Genomic DNA, 23102 nt, shown 5'->3' with positions numbered 1-23102 from the left:
ACGCTGTTTAATCCTTCTGTTCTTTTCTCCTCTTGCTGCTGCAGGTGCTCAAGGTAAGCCAATATGAGTGTTTGTAGGTAACGTTTGAGAAATTCCTAAAAAGTTCATCTCACTGGTACTTCTTTGCTTGTATTTTGAGTGGTCATTTATATTAATTTCCATAGGTTTTAGCATCTACAACTTTTATTCGGATCAAGATTGATTAATTATCTACTCGAAACTACCTCAACGGCTTCTCAAGTCACCTGAAAACCAGATAACGTAGTTACTTCTGAACACCAAGTTCAGAAGTAACTATTAGAATCTAAATAGGTGTTCATTAATATATAGCAAATTAGTGATATCGCAAAAGTATTCAGAAATTTCACGCTATCAAATTTTTCTTCCACGAATTGCCCAATCATTCACCACATCATCCGCCCCGAGATTCAGCATTCCCACTCGGAGAACATTCCCATTCCAGGGAAACTGCTGCACATTTTTCCTTTGCATCCACTAATATGATCTCAAATTCTGTGTTGTCTGTGTAATGTCTGTGTTAGACATAATGTCTACATGTTAATATCTTTTCTCTCGCACTCTTCTTACGTCTCAGCTTCTGCATTGCAACGGGACGAAACTGGCATGTTTTCTAATGCTTATTCATGCAACTCTCTATACTTTGTCTGTTAATGTTGTGTATCTATTGTGTGAAACTCGGTTCAGCTATTATAATCCATAATAATCTGTGAAGCGATTGTATAATCGAATTGTAAATAATAAATGATTGTATAATCGAATAATTAACTAATTAACTACTGTGGTACTGTTTACAACGTTTGACATTGGATACTCGTGGTAGATCTATGATGGTTTATATCGAGTGTATTAAGAGCATATCATCATGACGCGTCTTGTTGGTGATATATGCGATTTGTATATCATGTCGTATGAGCAATGCACGGCTTTAAAACACGATTAATTTTTATTCGAAGTGTCGACGGAAATTTATTCATTTATTTAAATGCAGACTATAAAGATCAAGGAAAGTAGCGAGTTTTTATTTATTTAAATTTGGTATCAAAATGTATATAATTGATGAGCCACTTATATAAATACTAATTAAGTCAAGAACTTTTGACTGAGAATGGATATCGCGACATTATTTGCTAGTCAAACCCAGAGTATAAAGGAGACATGAGCCAAAGGCCATCCTACTTAATCTAACGACCACAATGGGTAGGTACAAACTTTCCTCTTTCGTATAAGAGGGTATAGTTACATTTTCTTTTTAATTTTAATATGATTAATGCTTTAATGTTGTTCCTCGAATGAGGAGCTTGAAGATCGCTCAGACAGTTACCTAAATGAAAGGTTTTTAGAATGAATTTTTTCTGTAGTATTACCAGGTAAAACATTTTCGAGTGATTTACTTTGGGGACTACGAGGCAGAATAGATCGTAATGAAATCACGATCAAAGTTCGCTCATCCTGTATTCCGAGTACGTTCTAATCCTATCGTGATGTCCCTGCTGCGGATACATAAACAAACGTCCCGGTTGTCAATGTCACGAACGATCTCCAATTACTTTAATCCCGGTCTAGATCTAGGAATTGAGGCCTTTTTCACTGTAATAACATCAATGCACTGTATTATTTTTTTTTATTGCGTAAAACTATAATTATGGCTGACTTGAGTGAACTTTAGCTAGTGTTCGGTGAAGACGATATCATCGCCTAGATATTTCAATCTGGGACCAAAAATTGTAGAATTTTCAATTGAATGAAAATTTTTAAACGTCCTTGGGATCAACTTCATTTATCTCGACTGACCTCGATCAGCACGTAGGAAACCGAAATTCTGCGTTTTTGGTAGCAAGCGTTTCCTGATGATTTGACTCATTGAAACTTGGTTTGAAAATGAATACTGGTTAAAATTAATTGTTTATTCCCTTTGTGGTAGTTTTTACTGTGGCGTAGCCGTTGACAAACATTTAATTGGATTTCTTGAACCAAATTAATAATTCAAAACCACTTTGGCGTAAATACGATTTCTGTGTGTTGTGTACAAACAGACTCCGTCTTAAATATGGCTTTTACCGATATATTTTCATTATTCAATAAGACGCTAAAAACTTTTATTGATGATCAAGCGCGATAAATTGCGACAATTTTATTCCTACATACAACCATTTTGCGACAATACTGCATCCCTGTCCAAACGTTCATATTCGCGTCGGAATATGCGCGTGCGTGGTACTGCGTTGAGGGATATAGATGTATAACTGTGAAATAGAAGTTACCGAGAAGTGCTATCATGCTTACTTATAGCACCTATCCAGAATTGCTATCTTGTTCACCTAGGCTCGATACCTCAGTTATCCCAAATTTCTATCCTGCTCACTTAGATTCGAAATCACAGTTATCCCGAGTGGCTATTATTAAATTTTGAATTGCTCTGCAGGATCTATACCCGACCTCAGTTCGCAATCCTGGTGATAAAACTCTTCTGCTTGATCTGACTCTAAAAAATCTTAATATAATAATAAGTCATTCGTCAAGGATAAAAGAACATTTTTACAATAATTATATCCTTTTATTAAATTTCTTAACAAAAGTTGACTATCGAATTAATTCTTGTCTTTTTCAATGTGGAATTTTTGCCGTCGTGAAAATCTATTTTAAATCTGATGAAGAACTACTAGTGGTAAACTAGTTACGAAAATGCGTTGCCCTCGAAAATTCAGAGCTCACATGCAAATAGATCATTGTACTACCAAAATATCTAACATAAAATAGAACTTATAAACTCTAAAATTACAAACATATTAAATATCCTTCAGCTATTCTCCTCACTTAGGTTCAATGTCAGTAATGCTGTCAAAGGTTCTGAAAGCAAAAAATTTGAAAAGTTCAGAGCTATAAACCATTGAATCTAACCAACTGGACCAATATTTCCATCACCTCGATTTATTGTCATTCGGGCCGGTTCGCTTCTGGGTCTCATTTCAATTTTGCAGCGTTTACAATACACAGCAATCTCCCTTCTGTAACGCACTGCTTCAGAAATACGAGGAAGTGTGTACGAATTTTTAATAATTGTTAACCCCAAAAAAATTCGTAATGTTTTCCTAGCATTAACCTCGCAAGGTTTTTCCTCAGTCGGAATTTTAGTTCTATGCCTAAAGCGCACTATGGCACCGATGAGACTGTACGCTGTTTCGATCAATGCTTTACTTTTTTAGTGAAAAATTTATGCGCAGAACTGTGCATTTTTGAATTATTTAGCACCAAATATTGAAATTATAAACGGCTTAAATTCTGTGGTAAGACATGATGAATTCGTCATTGACGTGAATACTGTAACACGGAATTTCAGAGTTGTCGACGATTTGAATTTTGTGGCACTCAATGTGAAAATTATCCATGAATTGAATTCGGTGGCACAAAATATTAAAATTATCAACAAAATGAATTACATGGTACGAAATTTGAAAATTACCAACAAAATGAATTCTGTGGCTCGAAATTGTATAATTATCAACGAACTGAATTCTGTGACACGGAATTTCAGAGTTCTCAACGACACGAATATTGTGGCATGAAATGTTAAAATTATCAATGAATTGAGTTCTGTTGCTCCAAATGTAAAAATTATCAACGAATTTTATTCTGAGGTATGAAATGGTAAATTATCAATGAATTGAATTTTGTACAGCGAAATGTTAGAATTATCAATGAATCAAGCCTTGACATTAGCTAAGGCAGCTCAAGATTTTATTATGCAGGGACTCGTTGGAATTGTTCAAAACAGAATTTGAATAGTGCTCGAAAACCAGAGTAAGAAAATCCTGTTGTAATCCGATCCTGAAAGTATTACTGTGAATACGATATTTCGGTTCTATTGTATATTCAGTGAAATTGCTCCGTTGAGGACAGAATTCAGAACACATTTCGTTACATTACTTTTAAAAAGATACAATAGTGAAGGAAAGTCAAACCTCGCAACGAAGATATTAGCCTTAACATTAAAGTTTTATGCCAGTGTAAAGTATGCGAGATATTCGAAATAAATTTTTGTCTTATAAATTAAAATCGGATTTAAAACTTTAATGCTCTCTCTAAAACTGGAATGTGTGTGGTCCCAAGACAGCACTGCTCGCAATACTGTTGAATCCTTTGCTAAGATAATTTTTTCGCTTGCCTCTTCTTGCTCTTATTTGATAGTTTGTACGGCGGTTCCCTTCTTGCATGTTGTCTTATGCCTGCGCTTCATGTTGCCATAATCTGCGAAAATAATGTTTAATATAAATAATTATATCATTGATGATAATGGTAATTTAGAATAATCAATTAGTATTGACATTAATGTGCCATCATTAACATTAATGTGCCTTACCCACCTTACTTACCTTAGCCTTTTATTTTTCCTCAAGTTTAACACGTTGACTCCGAAGTGGTACATATGCGTACCACGAGGTGTATTATTCCAGGACTTAGTGGTACATAATTCAGGGTTGCCGGATGGCCTAAAAAACGGCCAACTCCGCGAACAAAAAAGACAAAAAAAAACTATAACTCAATATATACTAGTATTTTTATAGGTTCCGGTGTAAAAGTCAAATTTATTTTTTTTAGTTTTTAAATTTAATTATGAACTACCCATATCATAATTTTTAGCCGGCCAGCGCAATTAAAAAAAACAAATCGCGGAATTTGTGTGGAAAAGAAGACCTTGTGGCAGCCTTGTTTCATAATAGTACAAAAGATGCAATAATAGAAAAAGATGAAGCAATCGAAGTCAACGTGTTAACCCACGGAAGTGAGTCCTGATATGAAAGTCACTGTAAACGACCAACCAAAAGTGCATTTAAATACCCTGGGAACTCCCATATTTTGCATTCGCTCACTTAACGACCCTGCAACATAGATGCTCGTATTTGTTTCTGTGCATAATTTTCTCTTTTTTTATCACTCTATTCTTATTTTTTAATTCACTGCTGCTTTTCTCGGTGGTTTCTTCCCTTAATTAAGTCATGTAAATTTAAGATTTACTTTCCTCGTTCGTAATGCAATGTGTAGACGTGTTTCTATTCTCATTCCACTGTTGCTCTTGCACGAAATTTCTCTTGAAATTTAATATACCTTAAATGTGTTGCTTTCTAGCATGTAGTGCGTTCAAAAAATCCGTCTTAACGAGCCCAATATTTCATATTATTACCTAAGCAATTCATTATAAATCAGAACCTACAAACTTTACTCTGTAGCAATCATTTCCAGCACAAGCTAGCCTCATTTCATTAACCATGTAGAAGATCATGATCATTTATCTATGATGAAACATTTTACTCAAGTTATTAGCGCTGCTCACTTGTACATTTTCATCATATCCATCACAGTCACATCTCTTGCTCCGGCCACCCATCTCATGACGCCCGGTAACAACCGATGTATCGGTCACACTTCCCACAGCTCCTTGATTATCTTGTTCCCTATCTCACCCAACATCGTTCTTATCAAAAGATTTCGTTTATCACTCCAAATCGTTCTAATTATCTTTTTTCATATCTCACCCATAACCTCTTTTCTCACGCCTCACTCTTTATCTCGATATCGCAGTTAAGGGGTGTATCGATATCGCAGTATCACCCCCTTCGTCGATATCGCAGTTGAGATAAGGGGTAGAACCCCTTATCTCAACCCTCACCCCATATCTCAACCCTCACCCCATATCTCAACCCTCACCTCTTGTCTCAATCCTCATCTCTTATCTCAACCCTCATCCCTTATCTCACCCCTTATCTCACCCCTTATCTCACCCTTACCATTTAACTCACCCCTAACCCCTATTCTCACCCCTAAACCCTTATCTCACCCCTAAACCCTTATCTCACCCCTTACCCTTTATCTCACCCCTCAGACAATGGCAGCTACGAAGCGCAATGCCGGCCTTCCCTCTGCGGTGCCGCGAGCGTCTCTCAACGATGAAGAATTGGTGAGTCACAGTGATATTTTATTAATTATTTCTTTGTTCTTTTACTTGTTCATTGAGTTCTTTCAATGAAATTTCATCTCCCACAAATTTTCTCAAACGTCCGCCACAGGCTAAATTGAACCACGCAATTTGATGTTCTGCGTCACACAATCGTTCAGTTAGTCAGATGGCCCCCACTACTGATTATTTATTTAAATGACTTCCTTGTTAATGTTTTTCTTTGCACATATTTTTCTCATCACGTACTGGTTTATCGTTGTTCAAGTACTATATTAGTCATGTTGGAACAGTTTATGAAAATTTTTTCTGCATTGTGGTTCTATGAAAAGAAATTTCCTTTCCGAAAACTCTAGCTCCAAAATTTCATTTGTGTACTCATCTTCCTCGGTCTCTCGTTTTACTGTAAATACTTCTACATTGCATGGGATAGTGTAGACTTCTACTTGTCTGACTTCATTGAAATGAAGTATTATCTTGAAATAAAGTCACAGTGGACACTTAATGTAGCGACGCCTCGTACGTTCGACCTCAAGTTTAGTAAGCGTAATGAGTTCTGCCCAACAATACCCTGGAACTCGGGACGTATAATCCCCATCACTAAATTAAGATAAGAATAACGGAGCCACCCGGACAATCTGATCAAGAAATAGGGAAGTTTATACCAGGCGCCCGACTGTTAAATTGAAATTAATCTAATGTGGTGTTCAACCACCGTAGGTTTATTACTGGGCCGTTCGTTCGAGATATAATTTTATATCTTGCCAAGTTACGATCATTTGTCTACCGTCATATGAAATGATTTGAACTAGTTAATAAATATTGGTATTAAATGCTTACCTTGAAGAAAAACCGCAATATTTTCAATCGTAGCTCATCCGAAAAAAAAAAATAAATTTCAAATTTGTAAGTCATGTGTGCAAAATTTTCTGTAAATGAAAATACTTATTAATTCCTAAACGTTTTCAAATAACATAAAGATTCAATAAAGGTAATAATTTTTTGGAACTTACAGAATCAAAACATTAATTACTGTTCAAATCATTGTCTTAAAGATATTACAGGATTGGATGACGCACAGAATTTCACAGAAGATATTCGATGTGAAGTACAACATCAAATACCATAAAGCTGTCACGCCGTAAGAACTTATTCTATATCCTGGTGTGCTTTATTTAACAAGTAAAATTCACAGTTCAAAATTATAAAATTACCAATTCTTGAGATTTGAGAATTTATATATTGAAGAAGCGAACGATGGACACTCCTATGTTGAGGTTGTCGAGATCAGGAACCAGAATGTCGTCGAGTGGCGGCCCTTGCGTGTACACGCGTACCTTAATTGTCGACCTCTACTGGCGGTAACTCTATAGTTACCGGGCCAGTTGGTTGGAATTGCACTCACTGTATTTGTACACTGGGACAATAGTGGTGGGATAATTGTGGCGGTCAGTACAACTTTCAAATACTATACGCCACTATTTAGCGTTATACTAGCCTCTGACATAGGTGCTACTAATCGTGGAAGAAGTAAGTTTTTACACGATTATTAGTCGCGCAATTGCATTATCGACAGGTAACGTACGTATACGTTTACTACGTTCATAACTACTGTTAGTTTGTCATGCTAGTGCCCACGGCGCTCACTAGTTCAATGTTCTCAATGACACGATTGAAACTTGAGGAAATATTCGCGAGCATATACGAGTATGCATGTTTTTTCTGAATTACGACTATTCCGCCGCTTAAAGTTACGATATTCACAATCTTCATCATTCCCAGTGTTGAAGATAATCGTTTCAAGTGTTTTCAAGATTCACCCATATTTACTATTTATTGAGTATGAAACTTGTATTTTCTCAGTAAAGTTCAAGTCAAATTGCCAGATTTTCGTGTAGATTTTCACTGTTCGCGAGTAGAATTTGATGCGCTTAGGTTTTTGTAGCTTACTTGAAGTAATTTATTTGATGCCTCGTTTCATCTAATCGTTCATTTATGATTGCACTCTCTGGGTTTTCGATATAATGAAGCCCTTTCAGTACCCTATAGATGAAAAATTTTATCAAGTCGTATCAAGTGGTCGATCGTCTTGTCAACGATGGCTCTGCGAATAATTTTTCAATGCATTTCAGTGCATTTCACACCGAGTATTTTTCTGTATCTGTACCCACAACTTGTCATAGAACTCGAAGAACTTGTATATAATTCTAGTACTGTGACTAATTAAGCCCTCGATTAGTTATCCAACTACATCGCTTACCATCGCTCCCCATGAATGTAATCAATTGACTCAGCCATTTTATTTAATATTATCAGCCACTCTTGAGTGGTAGTTTCCTGCTAACCTGTATTGTTCCTTATCAATTTTTCTCATGTAATTAAAGTAATTCACCAAGGATGTTCATATAACACTGAAAAGTAAAGTATATTTTCCCTTGATTCTTCCTATCTTTGAGTCTTGCTCGTATCCCAGCTAGAGCCAACTTCTTTAAATTTGTTTTCCAATTTGACTTCATTCAAGAAAATTCACGTATTTCTTGTTGTTTTATTGGATCAATCTGACCGTGGGTGAGTCAATTTGACCCACTAATTTGTTCTCCCTTTTTGGGCGACGACAAGACTCGTAGATGAAGAGTTTCCGAAATTTTCATTTTCACTTTTAATTCTAGCTCTGAAATCCAGAGTTCTGTCTCTCGTATAGAAAAATCTGCCAGTTTCCTGCCAATCTATACCGTCTAAAACTCTGTCTCTGAACTCTGCGGTACCTGTCACCTGCAGGCTGTGGTGAGCCATCTGTCTCTTGTTCTCTGTCTGCTCTGTGCCTCCCGTCTATTCGCTGCACTGTCTTTACATTGCACTGTCTATATATACTCTACACTCAGAAGAAGGAATGGGTCATCTTTTCCAAATAGTGACGCACTTTTTTACTCACAGCACTAATTAATAATTAATATAATTAATAATTAATAATCACAGGGAGCGGATAAATGTAGCTCTGATACGATTTTTTCCCCGAAAAAGTTGAGCCACGATTAACTTCATAAGTGCGATAAGTGCTTCGTTATTTGGACAAAGCTTCGCTCATTTCTCTGGGTACACATTGCACTGTCTACGTACTGTACACTACACTGGATTACTTTGCACTCTTATATAGCACTCCTATATAGCACTTGACTCTGAATTACTTACAGTACGAAATACCAGTTTCATATTGATCGCGCAGTTCCTTCTAGAGCAGCAAATGTTCTAATACAATATCACAATATCTACAATACAGCTTATTGATAGCCCCTAATTTTCTCATCTCTAGTTTGCTAGTGTTTCTTGAACTATAGCGTACATCCTTGACTATGTTCATTGCCATTGCCTTTATAAACCGTCCTCGCACAACCTACCTTTGAAAGAATTAAATCGCACAACCTACCGTTGTTGCATTTATTCTTTAAGTAATCCTCAATACCTCAATAGATCTAACATACCGCTAAACTGCACTAATTCCTTTAGTAAGCAAATATACCTCAATAGATCTAACATACCGTTAAACTGCACTAATTCCTATAGTAAGCAAATATACCTCAATAGATCTAACATACCGTTAAACTGCACCAATTCCTTTAGTAAGCATTTATATAAAATACCTCACCTAATCTCCTGCTTTGTAATACCTTCCTTCTGCTACGAGTTTTCTAGCACACCTGCCTTATCTCTGACGTATCGTAATTTTCTCTCAGTAATTATTAGTAATTAATCTCATAAATTATTTATAATTTATCTCAGTAATTATTTGGAAATAATCTCAGTAATTATCAGTGATTAATTTCAGTAATCATTAGTAAGTAATCTCAGAAATTATTAGTAATTAATCTCAATAATTATTAGCCCTAGTTATCCCTTCTTTACTAAGATGTGTTGATTAGAATTAATGATGGATCGGTTCTTATACTCATCCAGTGGATGAGCGCGTCTGAAAATCAGTTGAATTTACAGTGGATTTTTGATAAATGCAAAAAGTCTTGATATGATCTTCCGGTAACCTACTTCCGGTCCCACTCAATTTTCCATCGCCCTTGTAATGACAGCAAGCAGCGGTCGTGTGTTTTGTTTAAACGAAAATCTTTTAATATCTTTTTTCTTTTAGCGACTCTTTTCTTTAAAAAATTTTTTAGCGACACGCTAAATGATCTGATTTTTTTTTTCCTAAATATTCTTCTGATGATTTTTTCATATTTTCATAGATATTAAATCATTGTTCATTCGCCTTGTACATTACATAATTTGATCAGAAAGCCAATTACGGTCCTAGCTCGTTTCACAACTAATGAAGTATGTGATCATTTATTTAAACCTTGAAATATAAATTAAGCTGCACTTTAATATCATCTTGTTAATATTAAGGAATTACAATCAGTGCAAGTGAGCACTAATGCAACCAATATTTCTTTGCTATATTTTGAAGGTTACATGTACTTGTCAGTTATATTTATCACACATTGAGAATATATGCAATAATGCATCAGGGTTGAAATTCTGTTTCTTCGGCATTTTTTAACTCGATTTTTAGCCGCAACTATGAATTCAACTAATTTCAATCTGATCGACCATCCTTGCAAAAAGCATATTTCATTTGGCTTTGCATGTTATCCCCCACATTCTATCGTATAAACCAGTTCTTTTAACAATGTTGAAACTAAAGTGTAAATACTGTCATTCCTGCACAGCATATGTTAAACGCCACCTGTTATAACACCTATGCTCGAATTTAATTAACGCTCGTTACATATCATAAGCGAAGCTTAGTTTTTATGAAATTCTGTAGTTTGTCTCATCTGAATACTTTTTGGTCCTATGATGGGACTAATAGTCAAAATTTCTATTATCCTAGAATCGTATAGGTCTCATTAGTTCCTCTTCGAAAACAAAAATAATTTAATTTTTATAATTTCACGTCGATTTGATTTCCTTATTTTGTTCGTGTGTACGTGCTGTGTAAGTCAGTAGTTTTTATTTTGTTTTATGAGTAAAAAAATTAATTCCCGTTAATTAAAATCAAAATTATTTCCCTTTGAACAATTTTTCCCTCAGGAAATAAAAAAATTACACCATTGATTGTATGATTCTGAGACCGTAAATTCTATATATGTTCATTAGATTTCCTTGTAAGAGAGCATCGACTTGAAACTCTTGTACCAATTCTTAAACGTTTAGATTTTTCTCTAAGTTTCGCTTCGTAAAACTTCAACGATAAATCAACTTGCTCATCAACTTGAGGAAGACACCAATTCCGAACATTTGTGTTTTACGAATTATTTTTCCTAATTTAAGATGGCGTGTATAGTATGCCAGCTCGGTAGCGCTCAATTCAACGGGTTGTTTTAATTTAAACTCAATCCTAAAGTCTGAACATCGCTCTAAGTTCATGAGCCGCGTCTCAGCTAGGCAAGAAAAATGGCCAGGTTTAGCCAGGCAATTCACAGGATCAGCTGTTTTAATCCAGCTCTTAATTTTCCTGCCTGATTGTGGGTCTTAAAAACGATAATCGTAGCCCGTCCGCACCTGCGGCGATCCCTTCCACGTTTCTTGCTTCGCTGACACCCTCACATGAAAAACGTGATTTTGAATTAAGAGGCTGCGGGTATCTCCTTTTATTCTTATTGCAAGGACCCCCAACGCATCCGTTTTGTGGAATTCATCTCATTTGCAATGTTAGAGTCTCTCGTGATTATTTTTGAAGTAACTCCCTCGATCGGCCCGTTCGTGTCATAGGAAGCCGCACATATTCGTACTGTAGATGTGTGCAGCTAACACTTATGTCAGTAGGGTTTGGATACAATGAATATCCTAACCTTAAATTAGAAGGCTTAGAATGTCCTACGTGATGTAAGTAGGTTTCGAATATTACCATGCACGTAAAATCGGTAGGTTTTAATCGACAGCGTATTGATATTTTCACGTATTGCACTCAAACACAAACGTATCGAAAGCAATATTGATCTCAATGTTATTTTTGGTCATAATTAACGATGCTTCTAACTGAAAACCTTTTTCTGAATAATAAAGTTTCTATTTATTTTTACCCACTGTTAGCCTTCAAAATTCCTGGCTCCTTTCGTCTTCAATACTCTCGATAACAGTTGATTTTATGACTTTCAGGTTTATAAAGTAGATCAAAGTTTTCAGCGTGCTGTTGTGATGCCCCTAATTGAGTTATTCTTTGAGTTATTCGACCAATTGGTTTTTATATATGATCAAATAACGAGAATATAAAGTAATAAATGAAGCCCTTAGGAGCATGAGTTAAAAATTTGTACACTCTTTGTTTTCTTAAATTCCGACATTTTCATACTATTTGTTCTTATGGCTTTCCTAACTTTAGTTCAGAAGTAATTGGAACTTCCGAAAAGAGTTGAGAGTTCTTTTTTTTCGTCGCAGAATTTTTTTATCCGACGTTCGCCTTGTCAATAAATTTACAAGGTTCAAATTTATCCTCATCCAACGAGCTAGCTATTTTTTATTATCGGATTCCGATTTTGTGAATTATATCAACCCATGCATAATTCTAAGGTTAAAAAAAATCACACTTTTCACAGGACAACTTGACAATTCGCTGAAATGTTCAGTCTCACACCCTCAAGTTAGTTGCTTACTCCGTCCAGCAGAAAATTTTTTTGTGGGAAATCTTACCTCATATTTTATTTTAGAATTTACGTAATATTATAAGGTAATGAGGTTTCATTTCTTGAGGCACACCACGGGCAATTATTCCCAATTTACATCTTCTATCCTCCTTTCCCCAGTTCCCCTCTCACTCAATTATGTATTTTTTATGACAAGCTCCGCGCGTTATACTTGTAATGACTTTACTCGTTTTGTTTTAGCTTGTCTTCCAGCCAACTAAATATCCCTCTTAGTATCACTTTATTCTCTAACCTCCTCCTCTTCTTCCATGGCTATCCATATATTATGCTCCGTGTGTCACGCTTCGCACCTCCATGCGTAAAACTGACACTGCTTTTCTCGTGCCGTCTTCCCCGAGCAGAAGATGCACGTGTACAAGAAGACCCTACAGGCGCTCATCTACCCCATCAGCTCGACGACCCCTCATAACTTCGCCCCCTGGACTGCGACATCTCCCACTTATTGCTATGAGTGCGAAGGCTTGCTTTGGGGCATCGCCAGACAAGGCGTGCGATGTAACGAATGCGGCGTCAAATGCCACGAGAAATGCAAGGATCTTCTCAACGCTGACTGTCTGCAAAGTGAGTAATCTTTGTTCTTCATGTGCGTACGTAAATTATTTCCTCAGATTATGCAACGAACATTCTAATATTGTGTTCCCTTGAACCAAGTTATACTTCATGCAGAGTGTACGGTATATAAGTATTAGTGTTAGCCTCTTATTACTAAAGCAACTCGAATAATTTCCACCTCATCTGTGCTCTTCCAAGTCAATAGTTATTGATTATGTAATTGCAACCAGCAAATTTATTTTCTCCATTAGCATTTCTATCATCTTTGATCTTCAGCATTTCCTTTTTGTGTGGTCTCATCTTGTTACTTATTCATATATTATTTTATTTCACTTTTTTGTTCTCTTAACGCTTGGCCATCTAGCGTAAATAGGCAGAAGTCTTCTAGTCAAACCTGATCTAAATTAAATTGCTGCGAAGCTAAGTTCTGAAGTTCTGACTTGGCTAAACTCGCTTGTACCCAGTCAAAATTAGAAGCGGTATAGGCGTTCATGGTAGAGTCGAGGTATTTTCACTGAAGCGTTGCGGTTTAATAATACGCACAGCTATTCGCTTTATATCTTGAATATTTTAGGCAAACTAAAAAAAATTACGTGCCTCATCTCCACGTTCGCGTAAATGAGGCACTAGTTCATTATACGCACGATTCTGTTTAGGCGAATAATTAAATACGCGAGTTACTCCAGAATCTCGCTACTACTTTTACGATTTACTGATAAATTTCTTTCTACCTACACTATAGTAACTAGGTGATCAAATTGTAATCAAGTTCTATTTATTTATTCTACTTTCTTGTTGCCCGAGTTACGTTGATGATCTGTTATCTATACTTACGTGAGTTCCTAAATACGCGTGTTAGTGAATAATTTGTTTGTACGTGAAATAGTTGCGCAATTGTAAATGTATACTCTATTGAATAAAAACGTGAGTTGCATTCATTCGGTTTCATCGGTTTCGTAGTTCATGAATTCTCAAGTGTTAACATGGCCGTCAGTTTTCAATAATTCCATGACCACTAGAATTATCTTTCTAAACATTGTTCATTTCAAACATTTCTCATATAAAAATTATTAAGTTTTCAATGTAATAAGTAGTAAACATTATTTATATTTATCATATTGTCATTAGGCTCCCACCACTAAAGCTTTTCTTAATTAATATTAGACTATAATATATGAAATATTTGTCTCTGACAGATACACGCGTGTAGGAAACCAAGCAATAAATTAAACATGTATAGGCATGGCTTCACCATATCTATCATGTAATCCAAAACCCTTGTTAGTTTAATTGATAGGTAAATTCATTCAATGCACTCTGATTCTCACGTCCCTTGTTCTCTGTACATTTCTCCCCATTTGCATGGTATATCTTCACTACATGGGCTCAGAGATTTCTTGCCATTTTGCACTGTGCTAAACTCTTCGTTTTCGATTTGTTGTGTCTGTCGTGCAGCGGCGCAAAGTAAGTACTTGCTGCAGCCATCTTGTCCTGTATAGCACATTATATCATCTGATTCATCCATGATCCCCTTATGCACAAGCACACGATCGTCTACTAACCTTCAATAAAAAGTTCAATGATTTATTAATACCGTTTCAAGCTGCGCTAAGATCGTAGGCGAGCTATTAAGCGTCATCTATAATTAATAAACGCGTCCTATCACCTCGATTTCCATTCGAATATCACGCCTCCTGGATATCGATTTCTAATATCGCGTGACATCGAAATCCATCGAGTATCGCGAGTATATTCGTAATATGCAGACGATCGTGTGTGGATGGCAATATCAACAGTGCATTTAACGACTTACTGTAAATAATCCTCCTCGCAATCCATAGATCATTGCATTAAATATCCTATAAATTAAACGCTGTATGTATATATAGAACGATTTTGATTTTGTTTCACATTCGGCATTGCTCCTGTCGACATGTGAATAAGTATTCATAATTACTGAAACAAATGATATATTACAGCTATTGTTGAAGTGTTATCATATTGATTTGTTACAAGCGTTGACGGTAGCGATGCTTAATATGAGCTTGGATGACTTGAATATTTTTCAAGACTACTTCTTTAATTTACATGTAATGACGCAGAATGTCCTTTGTCAGTGCAACTCCATGTTTACCTAACTTTGTTGAAATAGTTTTAGTGTTGTTCGTAGGCGTTAATTAAGTAAAGTTTGCATTAAGGGTAAACTTCAAGAGACCTGCAGCCGTTCATCCTTTAGACATATTTGATCCAACCACTCCTAACCCGAAATTGTTCGTGATATATAGCACGTTGTATCCTTGTATTTGACTGTTATTTCATACTTTATTTGCATTTGTCAAGAGTCAATACAGTTTGAGCATTCGACTTATTTTCGTATATTTGAATCACATTTATTTCTAGAGCAATTTTTTTCACTTCGGCTCCAGCCGATAGGAAAACTTTGACTGCCACCTCAACACAATTGATCATTTTTCTCGTGGAACATACGTCACTTCTGAGTCAATTGATCATCCTTAAGAATTTCGATATTCTTAATTATGAGTTTGCATTGGAATTTACTTGTAATGCAGAGGGCTCATTTCATGAGTACGGATACGATATCCTGGACAGGGTTATTCAGAAGCGGATCATATAAAAAATTATTTTTTTAGCTGTTCACATCTCGTCGAAAGTTCCGAGCCAAAGGTTTCATGTTTATTTACCATCATATAAGGATTTTGAAGGGTCCTCTGAAGGATCCTCTTCATATATATGAAGAGGATGAAGCCTGAAAATCTATTTGTCAATGAATATTTTACTAAAATGCGTGCTGCTCTCCTATTCAAGCTAAGAATTCTAAAGAGATCAAACAATTCCATCGATCGAAAGAGTGCATGTATGCACTGCATGGACACGTTTGCGCCAAGACTATGTTTCACAAATTCGAGGAGTCTCTGGCGTTTCAAATGCTTGATACCTTTTAGAGCCATCATATTATCCATAATATTCACAACTTCACAACGATGGCCGAAATTACTTATCCTGAAGTGTCTTCAGGAATTTTTTTTTTTTTGTGGCTGATATTCCTAACATCAATTGGGAAATCTACGACTGTGATGCCTTTTAAGAAATCTTTTTCACTTGTTTGTGTTATTATTATAGGAGTATACGGAAAATTTTGATCAATTCATGATATTCCTCAGCACAGTGAAATTTGAATTTACTCTCATTTTAGGAAGGGAAAGCTGATTCAGTCCAAATTCCTATCAATTGTTTAGTATTACTGGTTTTTCTAGGTATAGCATTTATCGCAACAGCCGTGGGGGAGATATAACGGCTTACTTAGACCAGTTCGGCGCTAGGGTATATAATGAGTTCACTTGGGTAAAAAGTGAATATGAACTCTTGAATCTTTTTGTCAGCTTACCTACTTTGGAGCTCTCTATATATCGTGTTTATAGGCCACTCTCTAACAGTATACGAACCTTCAATGAGTTATTCACAGTCGAGGTTCTTTCAAAAATAAAGGGAACTAGTAGGTCAATCCTTTGTGGGGACTTCAATATATTTCTATACAACCCTCTGATTTTATGCTCAGCTAAGAACTTTATTAATGACATGCTGTGTAGTAATTTTTGTCCAGTCATAACTAAACCTACCAGAATCTCTCCCCGAAATCCCATTACCCCATACTCATTACTGGATCACATTTGGTGCAACTTTTCCGATAGATCCAATCCCGAATCAGCTATAATTGACTGTGACTTGTCTGATCACTTGATGACGTTCTTTTATTTGAAACTGGTTTCTCGTTCGCTCCACCTCTGAGAAAAGTTTGCTTAATTAATGATCGCAATATTCAAAAGTTTAAGGAGAAAATGCGATTTTTCCCATCGACTTTTTTGTCAAGTATTAATGAACCCAACTCAGCAATGCACTCTTTTATTTCCGAGCTTTCCAAAATTTATAACGAATCTTTTCCTGTGAAGTTTCTATCTGTAAGAAAAGAGAGGCCTCCTTGGTTAACTGCTGAGATTAAGTCTGTCATCAGGCCGAAACATAAACTTCTGAAGCTTTCCCGTTCTGGCGTCATTCTTCGTCGATCGTACACTACCTATCGGAATGTCCTAAACACCCTAATTAGGACTGTTAAGAGGCTATACTACTCGGCTACAATTATGCGAGAGTCAGATGATTCAAGGATTTTATGGAAAATTGTTAACACCTTGACTGGGAAAAATTGAATTGAATTAAAAAATTCAAACCGAATTCAATGCTTATTTTATCTCTGTTGCTGATGACACTACTATCAACCTAGGACCTGTGAACTACGATATGACGTATTACATTCATTTCTGTGAGGCATCCTGCTTCCTTTTCCTGACTTCTGAACTTGAAATAAAAAATATCTTGCGATTGTGCCACGGCAAGCGACTTCATATCGATGACATTCAGCCGAGAATAGCGTGTCTCATATATATCTGCTGACATCGATAGCTCCAGTTTTATACATTTTTAATTTATGCATGTCCACGGGAATGTAACCTGATTCATATTGAAAGGTGCTCATGTTATACCCATTTTTAAATCTGGTGATCCTTTTAAAACTGTAATGATCGTCCAATATCAACCTTGCCTTTTCTTTATAAAGTTTTTGAGAAAACTCTAAATTCCAGACTCACTAATTTTTTAGACCAGATTTTCAATAATATAAGTTAATCCGTTTGGTTTTCGTAGGTGTACTTACACGACAACGGCCATATTTTAGCTAGTTCAAGACCTCCTTAGGACGTATCAATCCAAATATTATTGTGTTGCTCTTTTTCTAGACATACAAAAGGCTTTTCACTTTGTAGGGAATTCCCGCACTAATTTCCCTTTGAAGCGTATTACTGTAGTATATAGTCATTAGAAATCTAAAATTTATGAGTTGTGCGCTTTTCTATGTGATAACCGTCTTTTTTAATCTGCGTTCACCTCTCGTGTTCCTCGACATTCCCATAACACCAGGGGCATTCGCTTTAACTTACTCCCGGTTCGGTTAGAAATTGAAAAAACAACATAGTTTTTTATTGTGTGAAATATTTTAATGGATTGTCTGATGATTTCAAAATAGATTGTTCTAAATTCCTTTAAAAATCAAATTCCGCGATTTTATTATTACCGAACATTAATTTACCTTCGAATATCAATCATGTGAGATTATAGTAATTTGACACGCTGCTTTCAATTACATCCTATTTTTCTGTGTAATGCTGCTTATGTCTTAGATGGGCTTGCTTTTGGTGACCTGCTATTATCAGTTTTCTTGAGGTTTCTGTAATGGATGTGTGTTATTTTGAGATACCTTCTGTCGTTCTTATCACTATCGTATTATCATTCGAATGGGGTTAAAAGACCACCTTGTAGACTGCAAAGCTTTATTTAGCTTAATAAGATTCACTCGGAAGCTTTTGCTGTTTTATTTCGTGTTTTTCTCTTCTATATTGCATTGTATGCTACTGTGTGTGAGTAAACTATAAACATTAAGTTATATGCCTAAAATTTGTCAGGGATCACGCTCATACCTAATAGTCACATTTCCTATCCCCGCTTTGCCAAAGAATGCAACCTACCTTTTCCTTCCCCTTCAGTCTTTCACAATAGTGCCCAGTGTTTTATATTTTTCATCTGCCTTTGAAATTCCTTAGTAAATTCTTATGTAATATTGAACTTTGATAAATGAGTGAAGTAGGATCTAGTGCTTTAAATTAACAAACATTGTGATGCTGCAATATTCGCCTATAATTACTACGACCCCATCAAGTTCATATGATGCAAAAAGCATGTTTTTTTTTCAAGTTCTACTGTTTAATTTTGAATTGCTACGTGTGGATCTAATAATCTTTTCGATTTTAGAGGCAATGTGCAACAATGGCATAGGGCTTTTTCACATTTTCTCGCGCGCGAGAGATTTTAAGTTTGAATGATAACCATCACTTTCTCTTCTTTTCTCATTAGGATATTAGATATTATTGAAACATTTTTGAGAGGCTCCCTAGTTAAACAAAGCGTAAATTACTTTAGAACAACTTTTCGAGTGATGGATTTCGATTGCTATTTATGCACCAATTTCAATAGTCATTTCATGCAATTATCGCGTCGAAGTCTACGCTATTGATTCATAGGGTATTTAGCATACAAGGCAAACATAACGTTTTATTGACTGATGTAAATTTAAACTGCGATTTATAACCTTTAATTTACCATCACCGTGTTACGCAAAGCGAGATACTTCTGCAACAATGCAAACATTGTTATTCATTTAGTAGTGAACTGTTGTGTGTAGAAAAGACTTTCGTTCCTCTAGTTTGCTCAGATTTTAATTAGAAGTATCAGATTGTGACAACGCTGAGAGATATTGTAATTTGATACATACAGCAGTCCACTTGGAAGAATGGGCGAGAATATTGTGCACCTGTTGATTCTTCCAATGAATGAAGCATGTTTTTTTGTTTGACTTGTCTTGTACATGCCTCTTCTAGTTAACCGTCATTTAAGGAGATTATACCAGGTTCAAGCCATTAATTAAGTTTAATTTATTTGCTTATAAATTTGTGCACATATGGACTCTTGTAGCTGTTAAATTAATAGCTCATATTCACTTATTGTATCTTCAGGTCGGCGATGATTTCATTCATAAACTTGAGTTGAATGAAACCATGAATGAAAGTTGGCTTGAGTTGAAGCCTGGGTTGTAATCTCGTTGGTTTCCCCCCCCGGCCTTTCCATATTTTGTCTATCAAACAAATTGATTTTTGTGCATATTTATGTTTAATGTGGTATTGTTTTTACTAATTTTTAGTAATTCGCTAAATAGTTATCTGAAATAATATCGACTGCTTAATTACCTTTTGAATATTAAAATTTAATCCTCCGGCTCGAATCTCGAGCCCGGATTTTTTCGGAGAAATTCATCTTCTAATCACTCAAAGAACTTTAAACGCCCTCCACCACGAGTAATTGACCAAAAATTCTTTAACTACATACTGAAAACTCCCCGCTGTATTACTGCAGTAAACTCACCTGTCTGCTTACCCCTATTTCCCATTAATTTTTATTAATGCCGACGTGATTTTAGCTGGCAAGTTTGTTGAAGGGCTCTAAAGTGGCCGCCTGGTAAACTCGCTTTCCACTTCGCGGGATTTTCTTCACGAAGTATTGCGCTTCCATAAACACGATGCCGGCTTGTGCTTGGATATTTAGAGCGGCCAAGAGGAAAATTGCGGCATCGTTTACGTTAAGAATCGAGGATGCGAGTTGCTGAAAGATAAGCTTGTCTTCCCGAGAGTTGAGTGCAAGCTGAAGCCAGGCTTTCTTGCTCTGGACGCTGCCAGCTTGTTTAAATTGAAATTCAACTAAAGTTTTTAGTTTGTAGTCGAAGAAAGTTTAGAATCTCTTGAAGTTTCTTTAATATAGTTTTGTGTTGATTTTTTACTTTTTAGGTACTTCCATAATATGGAATAAAATTAGTACATCACATCGTGCATATAATACAATTATTTGTAAAATTTTCTGTACCCCTCATAATAGTTTCAGCTTAATAATTACCTTGATTGAATTGATATTCTTCAGCTAGTTAGCTTTCATTCGTTCTTAATCTCAGCCTGTTGACCTACTGATCTTATTCTTGTCAATAGATTCAACGTTGGTCCTCAACCGTTCCTTGTTTGTATAGTCTACGAGGTTTCGTCGATATTCTTAATACGCCAAATTTACCCCATTTTTAGAAGAGTTGAACCTAAACGGTTTACATCTTGAGTTCAAGTTCCTTCTCTTTGGCTTCTTCAGTGTCTCTCATCTGAGTATTGGTCGCTGTCATGCGTCGAAATTCTCAAGCCCTGTGCAATCATGTATCGAAATTTCTGTTTTCTCAGAGCACGTCTTAATCGGAAAACTATTTGAGTTCCTCCTGAAAAGTCTTTTTCTATTCTCCATCTGTGACAGTTTTTTTAATATTTTTTGTGACAGCTTCTATTGTGCTAACCGAATGACGTTGTCATGCCTTGTGTTGCAGGAGCTGCAGAGAAGAGTTCCAAGCACGGGGCTGAAGACCAAACCAACATTATACTGATGATATGTGTTGCCTTGTGTTGCAGGAGCTGCAGAGAAGAGTTCCAAGCACGGGGCCAAAGACCAAACCAATATTATACTGATGATATGTGTTGCCTTGTGTTGCAGGAGCTGCAGAGAAGAGTTCCAAACACGGGGCTGAGGACAAAACCAACAACATCATCGCAGCCATGAAAGACCGGATGAAGAAGAGGGAAAGAGAGAGACCGGAAATTTTCGAGCTCATAAGGTAACGCAACGGCGCGCTGATCTCTTGCAACCGCTCGGGGTTTTAAGCAAGTAACACTGCGGTATTTTACCCTCTATACTAAAAGGGGTAAACAACAATAAAAAGAAAAGGTGAAGGGTCCTCTTATACTGAAGGGTAATGCAAGGGTCAACCATGCCTGATCTATAATTTTTAATAACTGACAATGTGTGCGTTTGCTAATGGGGTGTGTTGTTGAGTTTTCCAGATTTTAAAGTTATTTTGTGCAATTTGTGTGCAAAACTGGTACAGGGTAAGGATGACTAATTTCGAATAGTGATGCGGGACTTCCCTATCTCATGTTGACCTCGCTTGCAACGCAATTTTAGGCGAATGTGCTAGAACTTTATCTCAAGTATGTTAATGAACTCATTATTGTTGGATAATTCCAAGGCTGACACTTCAACCTTTGTCAGGCTGAATTATTTTACGTTACTATTGTAGTACAGTTGTACATTGGCCTACGGTGGTTACAGTTGTACCTGATCCGAAAGGCGAAGGTCAAGAGCTTCTGTCGCGACTGAGTTGGACTTTCTTCTTTAAATGACCTTTCAAATCATTCAGTGTTAAACAGAAAGCCGCAAAAATACTTCGGAAAAGAAATACTTCGGTAACCGAAAGAAATACGGTAAAACTCTTATTTTAAGATCTTTAAATAAGTTCTCTTACTTACATCGGATCTTTCCGATGACTGTCTGATAGTCTGGAACATTTTATAAAATAAGATTATTTTACCAATTGATGTGCACATATAGACTCCAACAGTTGTGCCTCATCCTAGCTTCTTTGCCTCAGAATTTATTATTTATTACGCATAAGTTATTCTCATGTATTCCTGGGTGATAGGAATGTTTTCTCAGTCGATTTGTGGAGTATAAAGCTTCTACTTAATGCCATAGAAACTCTGGGTCGCGGAATAATTGGGCTACTTCCCTGCATTAAAAATCCGATTTTCATGTTAGCTGTGCAAGCCAATGAAATGAGACGTCTTTCCTACTTATTGAATTTATATCACCGCCTATAACGAAGCGCTGACTCTAATCTCTAATTAATAAATTTATGTAGTAAATTTAGTCGAATCCTAACTAGTGTATTTCATCTCATTGCCTACGATAAAGTATTATATATGGCTCGTTGGCGCAGAATTCTATCAGCCATGATCGATCCTAAAGTCGATTTTACTGAAAGCATATGCGTTTATTCTATAGGTAGGAACTCACGTTTCTTTTTCTTGGTTCATTTAATTTAGCCTCAAGGAAGAGATTTACGTATTTTCAAGTCCCCCCCCCCCTAGCTAGTGGCCGCTTCATGCATCTCCCTAAATGCAGGGATCGCTGTAATGCTTTTTCGTTAAAATAGATTACCTTTAAGACGACAATAATGTCCCGGTAAATTCGAAGATAGAATGTGCGATGGTAGGCTCTGCCGAATATTCGTATCCCTGAAAGAATTTTACATTTTGGTCGCTTTTTATAGGTAACTTGTTGAAAGTTGTCTTCATTTTACTTAGGGTAACTATTTAAACATTACTGCATAAAACCCGCTG

General features: G+C 36.2%; 1 protein-coding gene across 1 annotated transcript in view; it reads left to right on the top strand.

Annotated features, from left to right (window-relative positions):
* The window catches only part of LOC108680385 (protein unc-13 homolog A), a 68128-nt gene that overhangs the window by 3326 nt on the left and 41700 nt on the right, over positions 1-23102 (top strand). The window contains exons 3-7 of the mRNA XM_018169195.2: positions 45-53; positions 5900-5974; positions 8750-8755; positions 13008-13227; positions 21418-21538. Coding sequence (XP_018024684.1) covers positions 5903-5974; positions 8750-8755; positions 13008-13227; positions 21418-21538 — 419 coding nt within the window. The 5' untranslated portion in view covers positions 45-53; positions 5900-5902. The remainder of the gene's footprint in view (positions 1-44; positions 54-5899; positions 5975-8749; positions 8756-13007; positions 13228-21417; positions 21539-23102) is intronic.

The sequence above is a fragment of the Hyalella azteca genome, unplaced genomic scaffold, assembly GCF_000764305.2.
Source record: "Hyalella azteca isolate HAZT.00-mixed unplaced genomic scaffold, Hazt_2.0.2 contig12293, whole genome shotgun sequence".
In the NCBI taxonomy this organism is placed as follows: domain Eukaryota; kingdom Metazoa; phylum Arthropoda; class Malacostraca; order Amphipoda; family Hyalellidae; genus Hyalella; species Hyalella azteca.
The sequence above is the reverse complement of the archived record's forward strand: the minus strand, read 5'-3'. Positions and strand labels throughout refer to the sequence as shown.